We start from the raw sequence: 19,933 nt of genomic DNA, 5'->3' as shown, positions 1-19,933 counted from the left end.
CTCCAGCAGGTTGCTTTTAAAAGAGGTCTAACAGCTGAAAAGCTCAACTAAACCAATTTAAAGCAAAAATAAAATCAAGAAAAAGCAAGACAGACTTCTAAATGCATCAAATTATTTTTCCTCACAGATAAGCCAAATAATTGTTTTTTACTTTTATTATTTATTACTACCTATACAAAAAATACAGTTATGTAACTTCCCTAAAAAATTTGTTTTGCCTCCTACAAAGAACAGAAGAAAAATTCAACATAAAGTTAATATTCCTTCTTGTTACTCACGCTAATATAGTTATGGCTAATTCAAGTTCAGTACTACCTCACATTTAGCTTTCAGAGCTATAAGAGAGTTGGTTATGCAGCAGAAATTCATTGTAAATTGAGTTCAGTATCAGTAGTCTTGCCTTACAAAAGAAAACTCCTTATATTACATGGAAAATACCATAGTTTTACTAGAAATGTGTTTAAAACAGTAGATAATAAATTCCATTAAATCACCTGCTCCTCAATTCTAATGAGTATTCCACGCAAAATACAACCATTTGTTCCATAATCTGGCTTAGCCCAAATGTATCTGCTTTCTTATTTCTGAAATGTCTAGAATCCAAGTTTTCTACCCCTTGACATCAAGAAGCATTAGTATTTGGGGGAGGAGAAGGTAAAAAAAATTCAAGCGCACAAGAAGTATGTCTGGAGAAGAGTTATACTACCAATACCCACATATTTCAGGCTATCAGTATTGTAATTCTCACCAAACAGTTCTAAGGGTGAGAACTTCTCTAAGTTACGAGAACAATAATAAGGATATTTAAGAAAAGTTATGTAAAAGTGAATAATTTATTTTAACTTTTATTAATTTTAACTTCAGTTTATATTCCACTGATTAGATGGGGTAATCTTAAACATTACTTATGTCTTATAAAATACGTTTCAAGAAAGCTGCATGGGAAAGATTAGTTTTAGTATTATCGGTATTTCTGCTGCAATAACTAGTGAAGTCAAGCATCTACTATTAATCTACCTTGAAAAAATGACTTATTGAAAGCTAAAAATTACTTCTTCCTTTTGATCATGTCTGTAGTAATGATTAAACATTGTCTAAGGAAAGCTGAAACTCTGCGTCTATAAAAAAATTTTTAGCAGGCATAAACTTAGCTTTCAGGGAATCCTATCTGAAATAAAGTTTTTTCAAGTTCATGAAAGCAAAAGTGGTGAAATTTGACTTCCTTCTAAAATGGATCTTGAAATGCAAAACTTGAACCTGTGAGCTAGTACACACAGTGTCTGTTCTGCATTGTGCAAAAGCTGAGACAAGATGCTTAGTCATAGTCCAGATATTGTAAGCAGCTAAATCTGAAACACGTGCTTAAAATTCCAGGGACTTTCATTTTACTGCTGTAGTCAGATATAAAAGATGCATTGTTTTAATGTGCTTAGATTTAATTTAAAACTTGCCATAAAAATATTATCTAGTTACAACAAAGTATGTTATATATTAAAAAGAACAACTAAATAACAATAAATTCTTAAATCCAGTGCGTTTTGCAAGCAAATATGATGGGCTTAAGTAAATGTCAGATTTCCTGTGGTGAAAAGCCAGAGACCAAAATAACAAAATCAGTGTTTCATGGTTTGCAGGAAAAATAAAAAAGTTAAAGTTGCTAGGAAATTACAGAAATGCCAATTAATGGTGACTGAGTAGAAAAGGGGTAGAGAGGAACTAAAAGGCTATTCTAGGATGTTATCTTTTCTTCCCATTTTCAGTCAGTAAGGAACATTTCTTGTGTCTTACTGTTAATAGTGTAGCTGTTTCAGCTATGAAATAATAACTTCCAAAGAGAAAAAAAAGTATCTTAACCCATTGAAATAATAGCACACAATTACTCTATTTAAATTCAGTTGGCGTGTGCATTGTTCTCTGGCACTTGAACAAAAAATGGATTTTATTTGAATTCATCACTATCTATGGCTTCCATCTGTTTTAGTTCAAACGTAAAACTTAGCAGAATTTTCACTGCAAGAGTATGATGGCGAAACTGTTAAAAACCATAAAAATTCTTAACTGTAGACTGAAACCATATACTCATGTCCCTAGAAAGCACAGAATAACTATGGAAATTTACTGAGTTTTTCAGAAGTGTCTTATGTATGAACCCAATTCACTTTAAAATCTTAAAGCTTTGTCTTGTCTTATCCTTGCTGAAAAACTATTATTAGAAATACATCGTTTTCATCTATTGTATCGTAATGAAATATGAAGAGACTAATAAAAATAAAAATAGGTCTTTTCTCTGCTTGCTGTGCCTCTGAAAATTCTTCTGCATTAGAAAGCCAAAATGAAAACGGCAAGATGGCAGGGGGAACAGTGCAATCACTTCCATTTGTCATGTCAGTGTGCACAGAAAAAAGTGACGAAACTGACCGGCTTTCAGGAATGTGAGAAGTGCCAATGACAGTATACTGCGATAGAAGATCTGCATTCTCTAATTTCATGCCTAACAGTAGCTTTACCTTTTAATATCCTTCCTGATGGTTGATTTGGGTTCAGATAATCAAGGAAATACTAACCACCCGAGTGTGGCAAATTGAAGCAACAATGCTTTGAAACAGGGATGATCTAATTAGTTACTTTGTCTTTGATGACATATGTATTTAGTCCACAGCAGTTACCACTGCTCACAGGCTTCAACCCCTTTGTGTTAATTAGTAGTGTTTTGCAAACATGCAGGATAGACAGAAACTGAATTTAATAATGGACTTAAATGATAAAATTGTGAAAACCGGAATGAATTCTGTGTAGGCAATAAGAAACAAGATCAGAATTAAAAACTTCTAAGAAAATTTATTTTCATCTTTCACTGTAAACAGGAGGAACATTAACTGGCTAACTAAATGCTACCTACTTAGTGATGCTTTGTAGAGATTTTTAGCTTGAAAAAAACCCTGAGATTTTGGCTTTACATTATAAATCTTACAATACTATTACATGTTATCTGAATACTACAGGTCTTCCAATTGATTACAGATCTTAAGAGAACCATGAGCAGACTCGAGCATAAGGTGTCTTTTAAATTAGGAAAACACAGCCTCTAATGTACTAATGTAATATCTATTAAGTCTAGCAGCCTCCAGAAAATGAGAATGGATGGGACAAAATAATATTAAAAAGAATTTTTTTTTTTTTCCAATTGCTTCAATACTGATACTTAATTTCTGCAAAGCAAGCCTGAAGTCTTGGATAATTTCAAAGTTAGATTGTGTTAGTCTAATTACAACACCACAAATGAAGTAACATTTGATCAGGTCAAATAAAATGGCTTGGACTCCCTGCCCCAAAGTTCAACAATAAATGCCACCTAAGTATGGAAAAATAGAATTCAAAAGAGTGAGTTAATGTACAGTGAATAAAGGAGTTAAAATTAAAGCCCACAAATATTAGCTATATGCTTACTGCTGTGGCCAAACAGTTTGATCAGAGCCCAGAAGGGTAAGAGGAACCAGCATTCTAAAGCCAAGTGTATTTCTGGACTTCTTCAGACAAACAGAAACCAGAGAATCAGATGCATTATTATCCTCCAGAAGCTTAGAAATAATATTTTAAAGGACAAAACCTGAATTTATGAGTGGACTTAATTTTATTTTCAGTTTTCACTGCAAAGAGGGGGAAAATTAACTGGCTAACACTGGTAGCAGTTTGACTCCCATTGCACTTTTTTTTTGGCTACCTCTAACAGAACAGGGTCTCTTCACAAACTGAGTAGAATTTCCTACAGCAGACAAGTAAATTTCAAATAAAACTAACTATGAATTTCTTGGGGGAAAGGAGGGAAGGATGGAAGGTAGAGAGAGAAAAATCTATGAAGACACTAAAGCTTAAGTTTTAAACAACTGTAAACCAATGTTTTCAATAAAATACAGCTTAAGATTGACCCTTCATGTGAGTTGAGAAAATAATTGATTTGCTATTTTATTATGAACCTAGAATCTAAATTAGCAATCAGTATTAATTCAAATACGCAGAATGGATGACCCTTTTTTATTTAGCATAATAACATACCTTTAAGTGGATCATGCTCTGCTCTCATAATGTCAATAAGGGAGTTTTCCAAAGAGTGCATATTCAGACTGTCATACATTCTATTTCGATCCTAAAAGAGAACAAAATCCTTAGTATTGGAATACAAATTCTGTACTTTTTAACAGGAAACTTGAAAGGAAGACAAAGGTGCCTTCTAAAGGCTGTATGCTTAGACGCTGGAGATGAACAATGATACAAAAGCTTAAAGATATCTGGATTTATTAACAGTAAGACCTGATTTTATTAACATTAAGTTTAATAGCATTCAACTATAAAACTAGAGATGCACTGTGAAGAACTATTCTGCGTTTGCATTTTGATAGCCAGTTTCCTTCAGAAGAACTGCTTGAATCAGTTCTAGTGATCCTCAGCAGTTAGGCATTAGACTGCTTAATGAAGGAGACTAATGTCTGTAAGACCTCAATTTCATTTCATGCAGAAGTTAAATAGTAAGTAAGGTGGGGAACTACAGGACAGTCACCTCACATGAAAGAAAGCATTTTCTTGGTGTCTGACTAAGTAGCTCACATGGGCCCTCAGCTAGGACTGCACTTCCTGGCTTCTGGGTAATAAAGGAGACCCTTTACATACAAGGACTTAAGTTACAAATGGTCAGCACTAAATGGTTCAAGGTTGGAAAATTAAACTATGAAAAGAAAATGTCACAAAGCTTACTAATAGATTGTCAGACTTACAGAGAACAATTTTTTGCACACGGAGTTACCATAATGTCTTATAAATATTTTCACTGAAGGTAATAAATTGTAATAAATCATAAATGTTTTCACTGATTATATGCTCAACTAAGACATTTTCTCCCATGTTTTCTAATACATCCAAGTTACAGAGGCAGAAAAAAGATGACTTCTAACACCACTGGTCTTTCTGAGATACCTTCAGAGACTGAAAATAGTTTGCATAAAACCTTAATCTGTTCTACTTGCAAGGCTTCTGGCTAGACTGTATTGCACTTAAAGGAATCCTGTAATCATGCCCTAATTTTACTGTTGTCTTCTTTCTGGTTGCACTGTAGTAACTGAAGAGAGTAGGATGAAATACTCCACCCACATCGCATGACCATTAAAATTCACTAAGGATGCAGCCATCCACTGAGTGCATATATAATGGGGAGAGAAGGTATCTGACCCACACACGGGCTGTGACTTCCCATGACAGTTCAACAGAACACAGACTAATTTCAAACTACATCCCTCAGCAAGCAGGTATGCTTCATGGTTGGGGAGTGAAAAAGCAGGCTTTGACACAGAGGTCTTCTATGAGTCAGAGACCGTGACTTATCAACAGATTTACAAAACAAGCCATGATGAAACTAAGATTTTATTTTTGTCTTTGTTAGAAAGTTCAGTCAATACAACATTGGAATGATGCGGGAGAAGCCTTTTTTTTTTTTCCAGTTCTCTCTTTCTCAAACAACTGTGAAGAGTAATGGCTTCCTGCTGGGTAAGCAATGTACTACATTAATTTGATTGGATCCTTTATTTTCTTTTGGAAACCCTTAGATAATTTTAATGATAAATTTAAAAAGTCGGTTGCTCTTGTCTCCTGCCACTGACACTTTGTGAGGTGATCTTCAACCTGGTTTGAGTGCCAACAAGTCACCAGTATTCTTTTAGTTCACTGCAGTCTTATTTTGGGAGTGGTTGGCTTTTGTTCAGCAATCTAGCTGTCCTGAGAAGCAGCAGAACGAATGAAACGGAAGTGACTAATCTGCTTCCATACCCTTGCAGGTTTGTTTCTCAATAGTACAATGAAAAGAACCTGCTTACCATAGCAAACTTGCTTTATATAGAAGGTGTGAGCAGTGATAGTGCATTATCTGTTCCCTACTGTACCCTAGAATTCAGAAGGTATCTCATCAGGACTTTTAATGAAGCCTTAAATTCAGCTGAAGTCAGTACTTGGTAGGTAGTAAGTGCTCTTAAAAAAAAAAAAAAATCAATGCTGAATAAACTGAAAACATGCTTTGCTACCTCTGTAGCTGATAGGGTAAAAGAACTAGCATTGGTAAAAACTGGACTGAACTGTATGTATGACACTATCTTTGTTACAGGCTCACTCAATAAAATCCTATTTATTTTTTGATCATCGCTATATACATATATGTTGAGATAAGACACGACTATCTGGCAAGTGGTCACTACTGCAAACTTAACTTTGCTCTGGAGAGCAGAAGCCTGTAAGAAAGGGCTCTATCATTGTTAATTCCTAAAACTGGCTCACTTGGTCATGGATCTTACAGAGAAATGGAAAAGTAGAACATACAACATGTTTGTGATTCATTTGTAAATTGCTCCACAGGCTGACATTGTGCAATGATTGTAACTTCACCCTTCTATCCTTCTGTTTTGCAAGTTCTGTGTATCCAAAGTGAAAGGTCTTGTTCTGCTGGAAGCAGAAGAAAAACTTTTCCCATTCTCTTTACACCTTAGAAAGTTCATGTATATAAAGCTAAAAAAAGAGGTTTGTTTCTTCCAAATGTATTACTTAATTTCTGGCAGTGGAAACAAGTAATAGGCATGCACCATACAATATAAAAATGTTAATACACTAGACTAAAGCAGTATTTAAATATGGGAATTCTATTCTGCTATTTCACTACCCACATCACACTAGCCACTTGTGAGTTTGGGTAGTATCCTGGTAACCAGTGCTTCAAACTTAACATCTATTCCAGTTAACACTGATGAATTCAGTTACATTTCAGATAATGTTGTTTATAGTACTATCTCAAAAAGAGTAAGTCACACTTTGGGTACATGGTTCATTGTAAACCTTCGTGCAGCTAGCCTTCATAATGCTAAAACACTGCTTTGTTCTCCCCAAATATGTATATCATATCTTTAAAGAGCACAGTTATCATCTATGCAAATATGAAGCATTCATTTCAAATCAGAACTTCAAAGTATTTCAATAATGTAGGTCACATCAGCAAAGATCTTCTAGAAAGTTCAGTTGCAGGAAAAAAAAAAAATCCCCAACAGTTTCAAAGGGGACAGTTCTACTACAGTATGCTCTACTCAATGAGAAAGCGTCCACTGTGATTTTCCTTGATCTTTGGGACAAGCACAGCAAGTACCAGGAGCGAACGTGATTGTTTTAGATAGTTCTCCACGCACGTGGAAATAGTCCCAATTCTTGGGACTATCTTCAGTTTCATTATTTCAACACGGTTGATAAGCAGTTATCTTCTAAACCAACCTGGAACTACTTTTAAAACAACATGGAAAGAGTCCCAAGAATTAGAACTATTTCCCTGTTGTTTTAAAGGTAGTTTGAGGTTGGTTTAGAAGATAACTGCTTGTCAACCGTGTTGAAATAATGAAACTGAAGATAATCTGTAGTACAAAGGCACTGATACATAAGCATGTATGTTAATACAAGTTTTGTATCATCCTGACTCCAAAAGCCCCTTTTGTCAAGGCTAAATTCCTGCAAAATATTTTGCATTTCCCTCACCTCTGTCTCATCACTTGCTTCTTAGCACAGGACTGAACTCTTGCTGTATAAGGTCCCTTTCTCAGTGGAATGTCACAACATAATGCTAGTTTTTTCCCCAGAGCCAATAGTTAACTGCTCCCAAGCACCACAAAATCTCACACTAGCTTTTTACTTCTTTTTAACTGTATAAACATTTGAATCCTGTTTGATCTACCTCTGCACTACCAGAATCACAACTGCATTCATACACAGAATTGGGTTTGGTATAACTGCCTACAGATTCAGAGGTATCCTGTCACCTCAACTTAAAAGTTAAGATTATGTGACATTTATAGAAAAGTGGTGATTATTTATGAATTTTTACAAATTTACACAATATAGGAGAAGCATGAAGTATCCTACTAAAAGAATACAGTTAGTGCTAGAGGGACGTTTGACAGCATCATACAAAATACATCTACAGAGTACGTATTTCATAGGTACTCCCCCTACATGTCTAAATGTGGAATGAATGGGAGGAGGGCAGCTTTCTCAGAAGAGCAAGTTTCAACACTAAGTTGTTGGACAAACCATTTTTCTTGGCACAATTTAGGACTTCTAAATATATCCATGCAATTTATGCAAAGCTTATCCTGCTTGAGCATTTGCAGAAACTCAGTTCAGTCACATCTCAAAGCTTATATACTGTCATTTACGCATAAAGCAAATACAAAGAGAAAAACAAAGAGTGAATACAATTTTGCTAATCTTTAACCACATACACTAATAACAGATGTTCATAGTTAAGATGTTTAGCAATTTTGGACAAATGCTTTAAACTACTGATCTGTATGCTTGTAACATAGGTATTAAATTCAATCTTCAGAATATACCACTTTACATGTCCCTTCAAATTCTAAATAAATGTAGCACCATCCAATGGGGGCTGGAAACCAAAGTCATAAAGCTTCCGGTCAGTTTCAAGTACAGTTGTAGCTGGCTGTAAAAAAGACTGTAGCTTTGAATTAACTTGCTGAATTAACTGAATTTTTAAAAACCACACTTAAAACTTTAAAAAAAATCATTTCACAAACTAAAATGTTAATAAGTTCCATTTTCTTCACTTTAAAACTGACCCCTAAATACAAATGTGTTCTAAGACTAGAAAGTGACAGCTGATTTCATAATAAAGTATTCAGACTTTAAAAGGTATCTGAATATAGTATTCAGTGTTGATATTAGCAGTAATAACCTAACAATTAGGTACATTATATATTCTAAAATATCATCTTTGGTAGCATCTAAACTTCAAGTCATTCTCATTTTAGTGAAAATACACTATAAACATAAGCCCCTTGTTGAAATAATAAATAGTGTAAATGAAAAATTTAATATGAAAACCTATGACAACTACAATTTTAGCTCTATAAAAAAGCGAGGAGGAGGGCTTAAAGTAGACATGAAACTGCTTGGTTATTTTCCATGGTGTCATTAGATGTAAAGATGCACTATAGTATCTGGTAGACATCTGTGAATGGTCAATCTGATGACAAAAGTGTTTTAAAGTTAGAATGACATAATCAGCTATGTAAGCTAGCTAAATTGAACCTAAAATGCACCAAGAAGAGGTCTTGTGGCAAAGACACATCTACTTCCCAACTACTAAGTATTCAAAAACAAACAAAAAAAATCTCAACAGCACGTACTGTGTATCCAGAGTGCAGTACTTCAGCTCAAGAATATACATTCATAAACTGGAAACAAACCAGACACATTATGGAGATGATTAAAGGCTTGGCAAGATTAGATTTATGAGGCAAATCTAGAAGATTTGTGTATTAATAGCTTCAACAAAATAACTAAAGGAACAATTAGACATTTGAAGGGGAAGTCGTTATTCAAGATTTGGGTTCTTCTGGGAGTTTTGCTGGGTTTTTTTGGGTAGGGTTTGTTTCTTTAGTTTTGGGTTTTTTTAGTGTGTGTTTGTTTTGTTTTTACCCTCTCCACCCCCCCATCTAGAAATATCTATACAGCCTTGAGTACTTAAATGCAAATACATCAGACCATACAGTAAATATACTGTGGGATAGGTCTTAGCTGAGAACATGTTAATTTTTACTTAGAGAACAATCATGCTTTAGCAGACAATGAGGTGAGATATGCTACTTAGCATATATATCATGGCTGCTAAATATTTTGTTGAATTTCCCTAATTCCAATTTTGACTTGCATTAATAGAATGAGGTGTGTAACTGAAGCAAATTTTAACAGTAGAAGAGAATTATTAGTTCACAAGAAGTCATAAAAACATTCCATGAAAAGGTCTTGATCCTCAAGTTAGAAGTATGGCAATGGATCGTTTTCACCAGCTAGAGACATCCCCAGTCTGGTCCTCAGACACAAATATCTGGTTTTGTATGTTATTTAATCAGTCCTGGGTAATCAATCTACTTCATTAAAAATCCTGGAGACACTGTTCTGTTGCAAGTAGTGCCTTAGTACAAATAAACTGGTAAAGCCTGGTTTACAAATCAGTGCTTGGACAATTACACTAGTCTGAAGACTAAGGCAATTCAGCAGCTAGATACCCCAAATGCCTTCAAGGTTAACATGAGCTGCCAAACTCTCAGCACTTCTGAAGCAACAGGCCACCTATTTAGGAGTCTTAATATGGCATTAAGAACCCAGTTTTAGCAACTTGCTCTTCATCTAATATTCACTGGTATGTGCATCATCCAGATTAGCCATTTAAACTGTTAAAATACATTTATCAAACTGTACTAAAATTGTCATATTGAAAATCTGAAATCCTTCAAATGGAAGTGATCGTAAGACAGAAGCAATATGACAATAATATCTAAAACTAACACCTGTTGTGACATACAATCTTAAAACTTATTTTACTCTGCAGGTGTTTTGTTTTCTTTGAAAACTTTAGCCCATTTCAAAAAATAAATAGAAAAAGAAAAATCTGCATTTGTGAGAGACGTTGCCTTACCATACAAATCCCCATCTGGAAAGCTATATTCAAACATAGATTAATAAAGCTCAGCTTCCAGGACCATGAATATTGCACGTACTGTTTGTTTGAACAAAGAGGAAGGACACATCAAGGTGAAAAACACCCGTACATACAGTGTATTTCTTAACTCAAGAGACACAGCAACTAAATTTGTATTTATAGAGCACAGTGTTTTTAATACAATTAAAATAGTTAAAACACTGAAGTATGTAACAGTGAGGTGTATTAAAGTCTACATAATAGGTTTTAGTAAGCAAGATATTAAGAAATGTTAAGCTTGCAATCAAAATAGGGTTAGCAGACACTGCAATTCTTTGGAAAAATTTTAGAAATGGTTAATTATTTTCCTCATCCAAGGAACGTAAAAAATGAATTTAAAACCCACTGATTTTTGTGCTTACACTTTGGCCACAGAAATGCCTGAAGCATGTGTTTTGGGGAAAAAAACCAAAATAGTATCTCGGGTTAAAATATATTTCTAGCTTTGCATCCTATATTAATTTTTTTGGCACTTTAGATCAGGGAATAGGAGAGCATATTCACATTGTCTAACTTCTTGACATGGAACGTAAGTGCATAAACTGGAATCCCAGGGGCTGTCGTAAGGTCAGTGGTACCAAATAGGTTCTTCTAGAGAATTAGATTATCTAAATAAGGAGCCTAGATTCTCTCTAAGGAGAGAGAAATAGGCTCCTCAATTAAATGCTTAAGTTATATAGTGTGAATACCTGACAAGATTTCTAATTGTTCCTTAATGATTCCAGTACAAGGCAACAATCCCTTCCCTATATGAAGTACCTATAATGGTGCAAGCAGTGTGGCAGAACTTAAACTTGGAAACATAATTTTGTCCGTGAAAGAACTTTAATTGATAAAGTTTGTGTTATCTTAAAAAACAGAGGGAGAAAAAAAAGCATCTTACAGTGAGTCACACAAGAAAAACTTGGCTATTGACTTAATTTGCTCATGGTTAAATCAGTGTTGCTATGATGTTTAACTACTTTTATTTAAAAACAAATCAAAAACTCTTCAACTTTGGCAAATTCCTGAGAGATGCCCTTCATAACTGCTGTAAGTAAAAGCAGCTTTGCTGTAACTAACGTGGCCACTGTAAATTCAACTTCACATGGGATATGTTTCAGTTTTAACTAAGTACAGAAAATCTGCTTTCATTAAGTAATACACCTAAGTACTTATTCAGTTATCAGTAATGACATTCATTGTCACTGGTATATTAGTTTACAGGCAAGAAACATTATTTTCATCAGAACTGATGACAGTTCTATACTGGGACCATCATTCCATGGAAACACCAGAGAATAAAGAAGTTTCGTGGAAGGGAAAAGCTTTGAATTTGTATACAATTTCTGTATGGCTTATTTTGTTTGCATCAGGTACATGTTTCACAGAAACTGGATGAGCAGCTGACACTGTTGAACGCATTCAGACTTAGCAAAACACATACAGCATTTGAAAAATGTATCAGAACATTAATAATCTACAGAAAGTTAGACAGTGAGGACACTGGCTTTTCTAAGCCATTTTCATTTGCTAAGTTTGAGCTCGCTGAAGTTCAGAAGAGAGGTACATTTTGCCATGCAAAATCATTACTGCAGTTAAAGATGTGTGATCATGCAGAAAAGTATTCTGCAAGACTGGGAACGATGCCGTATGCATTTAATGCGCATGCTAAGACGTGTTCGCTCTGTGGAAGCTCAGAATAGGCAACTTCTACTTTCATGCAAGGCCTTCCAAATGACACAAAATTCAATTACTGCTATTTTTGAGTACCTTCTGAAATTGCTACTGTATCTTTAAGAATCCTCAATCTAAATACCTCAGCCTTTTATGGAAGGAGACAAGCACAGTACAAATTAACAAGATGGGTGTTTGACAGCATCGCAATTGCCAACACAAGTCCTGATGAAAAGAAGCACAAGTTCCAACCTCTATTTAACTTTCTCATTATGACTTGCAACAGTCATCACAAAGAATTAGCCATATAACAATAGTATAACAACTGAAAAATAAGAACACTATTTCAGTGTAGGAAGTTAATTTATGGAAACATCTAGTATTTCCACAATAGCAGCAGGTAACACTGCAACCAAAGAGGATTATTTTTACTGTGTTCTGCAACTATCACTTTATACATGTAAGGGAAATTTAAGCATAGATAGATCTATAGCATAAATATAGCCAGACAGGTCTATCTCATTGGTGAGTCTGATGCTCACAAGTAAGACCAACAACAATTAAATGTGCCCACATTCTCTCTTTGACACTATCTCTTCAGAAGAACCAAACAGCAAGACTGCTGAAATGGAAACAGTAATGTGATTTATTATAAAGTTAAATTGCAAGAATTTTTTTTCTACCCTACTAGAAATTATTTAGATTATAGTTTGAATGCACAAGACTTTTGTTTAGACACAAATAAATCTCTATTAGATGACTTCTGTGGAAGCTTTTGAAAGTTCAAAGTAATAGTCATACTGACTTGTAAGGCATGTTGAATGAGTAAATATATTCGTAACTTGTGCTTAGCTGCATATGAATTCCAAAGTATACGTCACTGCAGTTTCAACATATGACAACATTAATATTTTTAACCCTGTTCCTTGGGCTAACATCTTTGGGAGACATCTCAGTGTTTACTTTCAAATATTTTTGGAGCCCTCCACCACAAAGCATTACCTATCTAGAATCCATTTTCCTTAACAGATCAGGTTGAATACGTAAAGAATGGCACCTGTTTTTCCCCCCACCTTTCCCCCCCCCACTAAAATTATTTGACCGTGATATTGCAGCTAGTAAGGCTACTTAACTGAACAGGTCTTCACTGTATAGGCAAATCCTCTTAAGTTTTCAGGCCCAATGCATACACTTGGAGCAGAGTTTAGGTTATGTCCAAAAGTCACCATTAGGCTCAAGAATACTGCAAGTATCAAGAGCTCACCTGGATAGTCAGGACATGGCTGCTTGTGCCAAATGGAACCCCACTAGCAAAATGGTAAGAAAAGTAGGGACTCATGGGAAATCTGGTCCCAGGGAGCACCCTTTTGCCATTATTGCAGCTACATAAGTAGATTAGCTTGCTAACTGATGCAAATACAGCTGTGCAAATCCAAATATGATCATAATTATGACAAATGAAACTCTAGATTACCCTGCGTAAAACCTAGAAATCCCAACTATAATGGCTTTATGCTCCACATAAAGATGCAAGTTATTTTTCTCTGCATATTATCTTTTTCACTTTTGCTGAAATACAGTAGCTCAGTGTGAGGCAAAAACCGAAGCTGACACAGGTGTAACCAAACTTCAAGAATGTACAGAATTAATGGAATAATCTGCTTTCTATTTTAAAACACATCATTTCTAAAATAAGTTGCCCAAGCTTTTTTTTTTTGTCAAAAAAACTCATGCAAAAACTACAAATTGTCAGAATGACAACTGAGATTGGGATCCAAAATAAAGGTCTGTGCTAACAAGGTGTTATGACTAAATAAATATAGGCAGGGATGGGAAACATAACATTTTACCAACAGGTAACTGAGGCTGGAGTTAAGTAACATTCCTGAAGTCACATAAGACATCACTCACAAAATTCAGGAGGTGAAACCAGATCTTTAGTTCTAAGACACATTCTCCTGTTTAACAGTTCTAAATCACAGGGCTTCCAGCCAATAGATAACATAAAATTTGCTAGAATGTGAAGGAAAGAAAAAAAAAAATCTCACTAACATGCAAATGTCAGTCTAGAATACCCGTAAAAAGACAAACACGACAAAGACTCAGCCATCACAAAAGGAAGACGACCTATGTACAAGGACAAGCGAACAAAAAAATCCTTAGTTTTAAAGGGATATATAAGAATATGAGCGTTACTATAGGCAGAAAATGCTTGCTGGATTAACCATATTTTGCTGTACTGCTGTCAGTGGCTACAGTTCTATCTTTCTTGACAGTCAATATTCTTAACTGTGAGAATTATATATTACTGAATACATGAAAATGTTGTGGTTAGTTGCAATATAGAAATATGCAATTTTCAAACCAAATATCAGGGCTATATCCCCTGTTTAATTCTCCTTTAAAAGGAATGAAGCCAAAATGCTATACAAGACTACGAACACACCAGTTACACACCATCCTTACCTGCAAAGGAAGGAGAGTATTACTGTTGTTGTCAGTTCGGAAAACATTATCTTCAATCCACGATTTTGGTGTCAGTGATGGAGTGGAGCGAGTAAATTTAGGAGGAGCTATGACATTACCAGAAAACGGCTTCTTCAAAGGAGAGATCTGGTTCATAGTTCCTGGAATTCCCATGTTCCCAGTTCTACGATGGTCTCTGCCATGCATTCCTCCCCAGGATATATTTCCTGTGCTCCAGCCACTACTCTGATTGCTCCAGGGCGACTGCTTCAGAAGAGGCTAAAAAGAAAGATTGATTTATATTATTTTGAAAATACCTGTAATATTTTTCTTCTTAAAAACCAACAAAACGCAAAACAACCAACGACCAAGTAATCAATGCCCAGAGATTTCTATAAATCACTCTTTTCTGAAAACATGTAAATTAATTACTTAGACAAGGAAGAAAACACAGCATCATAAAGAAAAAAATTGTAATCTCCATTCCCCTATGCATCCCCCAGAAAAACCCGCAGTACTTGTACAAGCAATTTAGATTGTAATTTCAGTAATTGGTAGCACTCTTTAAAGCTATGCATTAGAACAATTCCTGGGTGTAAAACCATGTTACAAAAGACCCTAAGACCATTTTACCATACATTACTTGATATTATATAGTGAGATCCCTGCAAAAATAATACAAGAATTTCAAAGAAGTCAATTTAAAAAATTACTAATAGTTATTCTTATTCTACTAATTATTTCTACTCAGTAATAGTATTTTACTACAGTGAGTAGAAATTTAAAAATTAAAATTCAGATGGCAGATTGAACCCCCGCCCCTAGTATTTTGAGTATCATTGTCTCAGTATTACCATATAAGAGCAAAAAGCACCGATTACTGTACAGGGAATCTGTTTGAAGGAGGTATCTTAACATTTCCACATTAAAATGCATTGTTCTGAAGACACTGCTCAAGTATTTCTGGAGTAATGAACAGGACTATCTGTAGAATTCTGCAGGGTGGAATCTAGGGGGGGTTTTGAGGATTTTTTTTCCTATTTAGACAAGGTAAAAAGTACTTCTGTATCTAACAGTACACTATACTCCTCAATATGAAAATGTAAGCAGTTTTTAGAGGGAAGATTTTTACAGGATGTCAAGTTTTTATTCCTAAACCACAACTTTAGTTAAAAAGTGACCTATAGTGGTTGTCATACTACCAAGAGGTGGACCCACTGAGCCTGACTGACAGAGAAGAACAATATTTATCTTTAGCATTCTCAAATCTGACTCTTCTTGGAAAGGATTTTTCCTCAAACAAAAATGTGTGTGTGCATTCTAAATTCAGTTCTTTTGTGAAGTCAAAACGCAGTACTTGTATCTAAGCTTAGCTGCAAGCAACCTTCAGCTTGTAATTCTAATAACTTAAAAATTTAAAGCATGTCAATACGTTATGTATTAGATAAAACAGAACCTTCTTAAGACAGAAAAAATTATAATATTTCCCCCCCTCCCCAAAAACGCCACTAAAGCCATTTTTGGTCAAGTAATCAGGAAAACATCCTATTCTATATAATTATAGATAATTATGTTGTAGAACTTGAATGCTTTGATTGGAATTTTGGGAGAGGCAAGCACTCTATTGTGAAACAAACCTTAAGAGATAATGCCAAATGCTAACAAGCCTCTAATATTGCTAGCTATGTCATCACGGCACTGTTTTAAGTTTCCTTACAACTCGTAACTGAGAGAAAATTCCTGTTCACCTTACTGTTGGAGAATTGTTTCGGAGTTAATTTGAAGAGGGTTATTATAGATGTTAATGACAACTAGCTCCTAATCACAATGCCTCCAAATCAGTTCTTGGACAGGCACACTTAACATGAGATTCCAGTTCTAATAGAAATGCTTCACAAATCTGTCTCTACCAATTAAAACTGACAGGATTTAATACTAGAATGAAAGAAAAAAAGATGAGGCCTATGTAACTTTTGCCTTTCATAACCAAACAAATGATCAGAGCAAGATGTGGCTATAAAGCACTAGCAGGTAGTATTAATGTGGATATGCTTTTATCCAGTTTCTTACAATGAATATTTTGTTCTAGGAGGAACTGTAAACTCCCATTTTAACACGGGATCATTATACTGCTTGATTAAAACCGGTAGCAGAACTGTGGTAACCCGAAACACGTGCTGTCTTTGGATACAAATTCAAGTAATTTCGGGCAAAACCCCTGAAAAAGCAACAACCGTAACAGCTTTCCCGTCTCTACTCTCGGTGGCCTGTGCCTGTCCGGCCGAGCACGCCCAGGGGTGAGAGGGCAGGCTGGAGGCTGGGGACGGGGCTTCCCGGGGAGGAGGCACCGGCGGCGCCTGCCGGAGCTGTCAGCCTCATTGTTCCGGGGACACCGCGCTCGCCACGGGCGGCAGCGGGGGGGGGGGGGGGGGGGGGAGGGCGAGGGGGACATTTTCACGGTGAAACTCCTTATTGACACGAAAAGAAGCGTTCACCCTCTTTTAGACGAGGAAATCCCCTCCTCTCATCCTAGAAAGGACGTCCCTGGGTAGCCGACGGCGCACGGAGGAGAGCCGGTCACAGCGCAGGGGACGCGGCCGAGGAGGCCGTCCCGCCACCTGCCACCCGGAACGGGCGGGGAGCAGCGGCCGGGCGCGGGGCGGGCCGCTGCCAACAGCCTCCCGGCGCGACTGCCAACGGCCGGCTGGCCCCGCAGCGGGCGTGCGGCGCGTGTGCCCTCCCGCCGGCAGCCCTCAGCCCGCCGAGCGCGGCGGGGGACAGCGGCCGGGCCGGGCCCCGCCCTGCCGCCGCGCTCGCGCCGGGCTGTCATCGCCGCGCAGCCTCGCCCGGCGCCGGCAGCGGTGAGAGGAGCCCACGGCTCCCGCCACTACCGAAAGGAGGGGAGCCGACACCCACCCCCCCCCCCCGCGTCCTCCTTCCGTCGCCCGCCCCTCGCCGGGGCTCGCCCCGGGCTCCCCCTTTCCGCCGGGGCTCCCCCTTTCCGCCCCGGGCTCCCTTCCGGAGCCGGCTGGCCCGGGCTCCCTGCCGCCCCGCCGCGGCTGCCCGGCCCGCCCGCCGTGGCTGCCCGGTACCTGGTGGTGGTTGTAGGAGTTTCTCTGCTGCAGGAAGGCGGCGGCGGCGGCCGCCGCCTGGTGTTGGTGCTGGAGCTGGGGGCTCACAGGGGATCTCCGGTTCTGCTGTTGTTGCTGCTGCTGCTGCTGCTGAGGTAAATTCATCTGCGGCGGCGGCGGGGGGGCGGCGGCCGAGAAGGGGCTGCTGAAGGGCCCGGCGCAGGGGTTGTGAGGAGACACCGGCGAGAAGCTCTGGAAGAAAGCGGGGTTGATCGATGACGGGATCCCCGGGTAGAAGCTGGTCTCGGATTCCGGGCTGGGGGGCGGCATCGCGCTGATCTGCCCGCCGCCGCCGCTGGAGACCGGAGGCTGCTGCGTCTGCTGCGGAGGCGGCGACGAGGTCTGCACCGACCAGGGGGTGCCGAAGCCGGGCAGCGGCGGAGGAGGAGGGGAAGCCGCCGAGGAGGAGCCGCCCCCGCTCTGGTGATGGGGGCTGGGGATCTCCGGGCTCTGCAGGCTGCTGAAGCCAGAGCCTAGCCCGCCGGGCAGGAGGTTCCCGGGGCTGCCCAGCAAGTGGCTGTTCGGGGGGGACTCCATGGGGGGCAGCTTGGCTCTCGCCTGCAGATGAGGAGGAGACGGAGGCGGATTCACGCAGGAGGCGGCGGCCACCCCCACATTGGGGTCCGCGGACACGGATCCCCCCGGGCAGGAAGGGGCGAGCCGCTCCGAACCCCCCCTGTCCGCGCCGCCCTTGTGCTCGGCGGGGCTGAGGGGCCGGTGGTGCGGGTAGTCCCCCGTCCGCGGCGGCTCCGGGGGGTGAGCGCTGAGGAGCTGGAGCTGCTGCTGTTGCTTGTGCTCCTGCTGCTGGTACTTGTCAGTGGGGTGGCTGAACTGCTGCTGCTGCTGAGGGGGGTGGTGATGATAGTCTGGGGGGTGGTGGTTATTCAGGGGGTGGCTGCTGCCGAGCTGGGCTGGGCTGCTGAGCTGCTGCTGCTGCTTAAACTCTTTCCTCTTCTGGCTCAGCTGAGGAGGCGGCGGCTGTTGCTGCTGCGGTGGCTGCTTGTTTAAATCCTGGTGGGGGCTGAGACTGGGTTTAAAGTCAGAGGAGGGGTGGCCGAGAGGGGGGTGTCCTGATGCGGGGCTGCTGCCCAGCCTCTCGCTGCCTGGCTGCTGCTGTGTCACCCCCAGGAGCAGCTCATCCTGCATGTTTTGATGATGCGCAGCAGCGGCCGCCGAGGGGAACAGAGAGGGCGGCGGCGACCCACCGGACACGCCGCCGCTGCCGGAGGAACCGCTTACAGCGGGTGAGAATAGGCAGGAGGAGGAGGAACGAGAAGCGGCTGCCAAGGAGGGGAAGAACCCGGCGGAGGCAGCGCCTCCTACACCCAGCGGCGGGCTGGGGCTGGAGGCCGCCGTCTGCGGGAGCCCGAGACTGTGAGCCCCCCCGCCAGCGGCTCAGCGGAGGGGCGAACTCCCTCCCCGGGAGCCTAAAGAGACAAAGATAATTAATAATCTTCGAGGGGCGGGTGGTTAAACACACGCTTATCACAAAACACTATATAAACCAAAAAAATCGCCACTTTCTAGAATAAAGCCCTCTTCCTTGCCATAATCTCCACCACACTGGTTTTAAAAATACGGGAAGCCTTTTGATAATAAATAATCCTACCCTTATCAGGGCTTTTCTTACTCTACCCCTTCTAACCCATCGGGACCTCCGGCAGGGCGGCCCTTCCCGCCTACGCTCGCGCCCACAATAACCCGCCAGGTAATCACAGACACCCCCGGACAGGTCCTTCCCCCTCTGACAGCCCCCCCCCGGTAACTCCTCCGTCCGACCCCCGCCCCAGCCACTACACCGCCACGCGGGGGAGAAGCGGGCCGTCCCCGGGCTTGGCGCCGGAGGGGAGGGACGGAGGGAGGGCGGAGGCCGCGGCACCCCCACACGGCGGGCGGGCGGCCCGCGTTCCGCTCCGGGGCTCCACTCACCCCTCAACCGCCTCCCCCGCCCCCACTGCCGGCTCGGAGCCGGCTTCCACGCCCTTAAGAACGCCGGAACATCCGTCATACTGACGTCACGGCCCCGCCCCCTCGCTCGTCCCGCCGACCTCAGTAATGAGCCGCCGGCCTCGCCCCCTCATGAATAATGCATTGACCCGGAGCCCGC

General features: G+C 40.2%; 1 protein-coding gene across 4 annotated transcripts in view; it reads right to left on the bottom strand.

The window, feature by feature from the left end:
* Nucleotides 1–18,972, bottom strand: part of CPEB2 (cytoplasmic polyadenylation element binding protein 2) — a 54,887-nt gene extending 35,915 nt beyond the window's left edge. For 2 of the 4 annotated variants that reach the window (XM_074904539.1, XM_074904541.1), the window contains exons 1-3: nucleotides 17,788–18,495; nucleotides 14,687–14,974; nucleotides 4,054–4,144 (exon numbers count right to left, since the gene is read on the bottom strand). In XM_074904539.1, the coding sequence (XP_074760640.1) occupies nucleotides 4,054–4,144; nucleotides 14,687–14,974; nucleotides 17,788–18,363 (955 nt within the window). In that variant the 5' untranslated portion in view covers nucleotides 18,364–18,495. Of the gene's footprint in view, nucleotides 1–4,053; nucleotides 4,145–14,686; nucleotides 14,975–17,787 lie in introns of all 4 variants that reach the window. The other 2 variants (XM_074904538.1, XM_074904540.1) reach the window with 2 other exon arrangements.
* Between the last annotated feature and the right edge of the window lie 961 nt (nucleotides 18,973–19,933).

Source organism: Athene noctua, chromosome 4 (assembly GCF_965140245.1).
Source record: "Athene noctua chromosome 4, bAthNoc1.hap1.1, whole genome shotgun sequence".
Taxonomy (NCBI): Eukaryota; Metazoa; Chordata; class Aves; order Strigiformes; family Strigidae; genus Athene; species Athene noctua.
The sequence above is the reverse complement of the archived record's forward strand: the minus strand, read 5'-3'. Positions and strand labels throughout refer to the sequence as shown.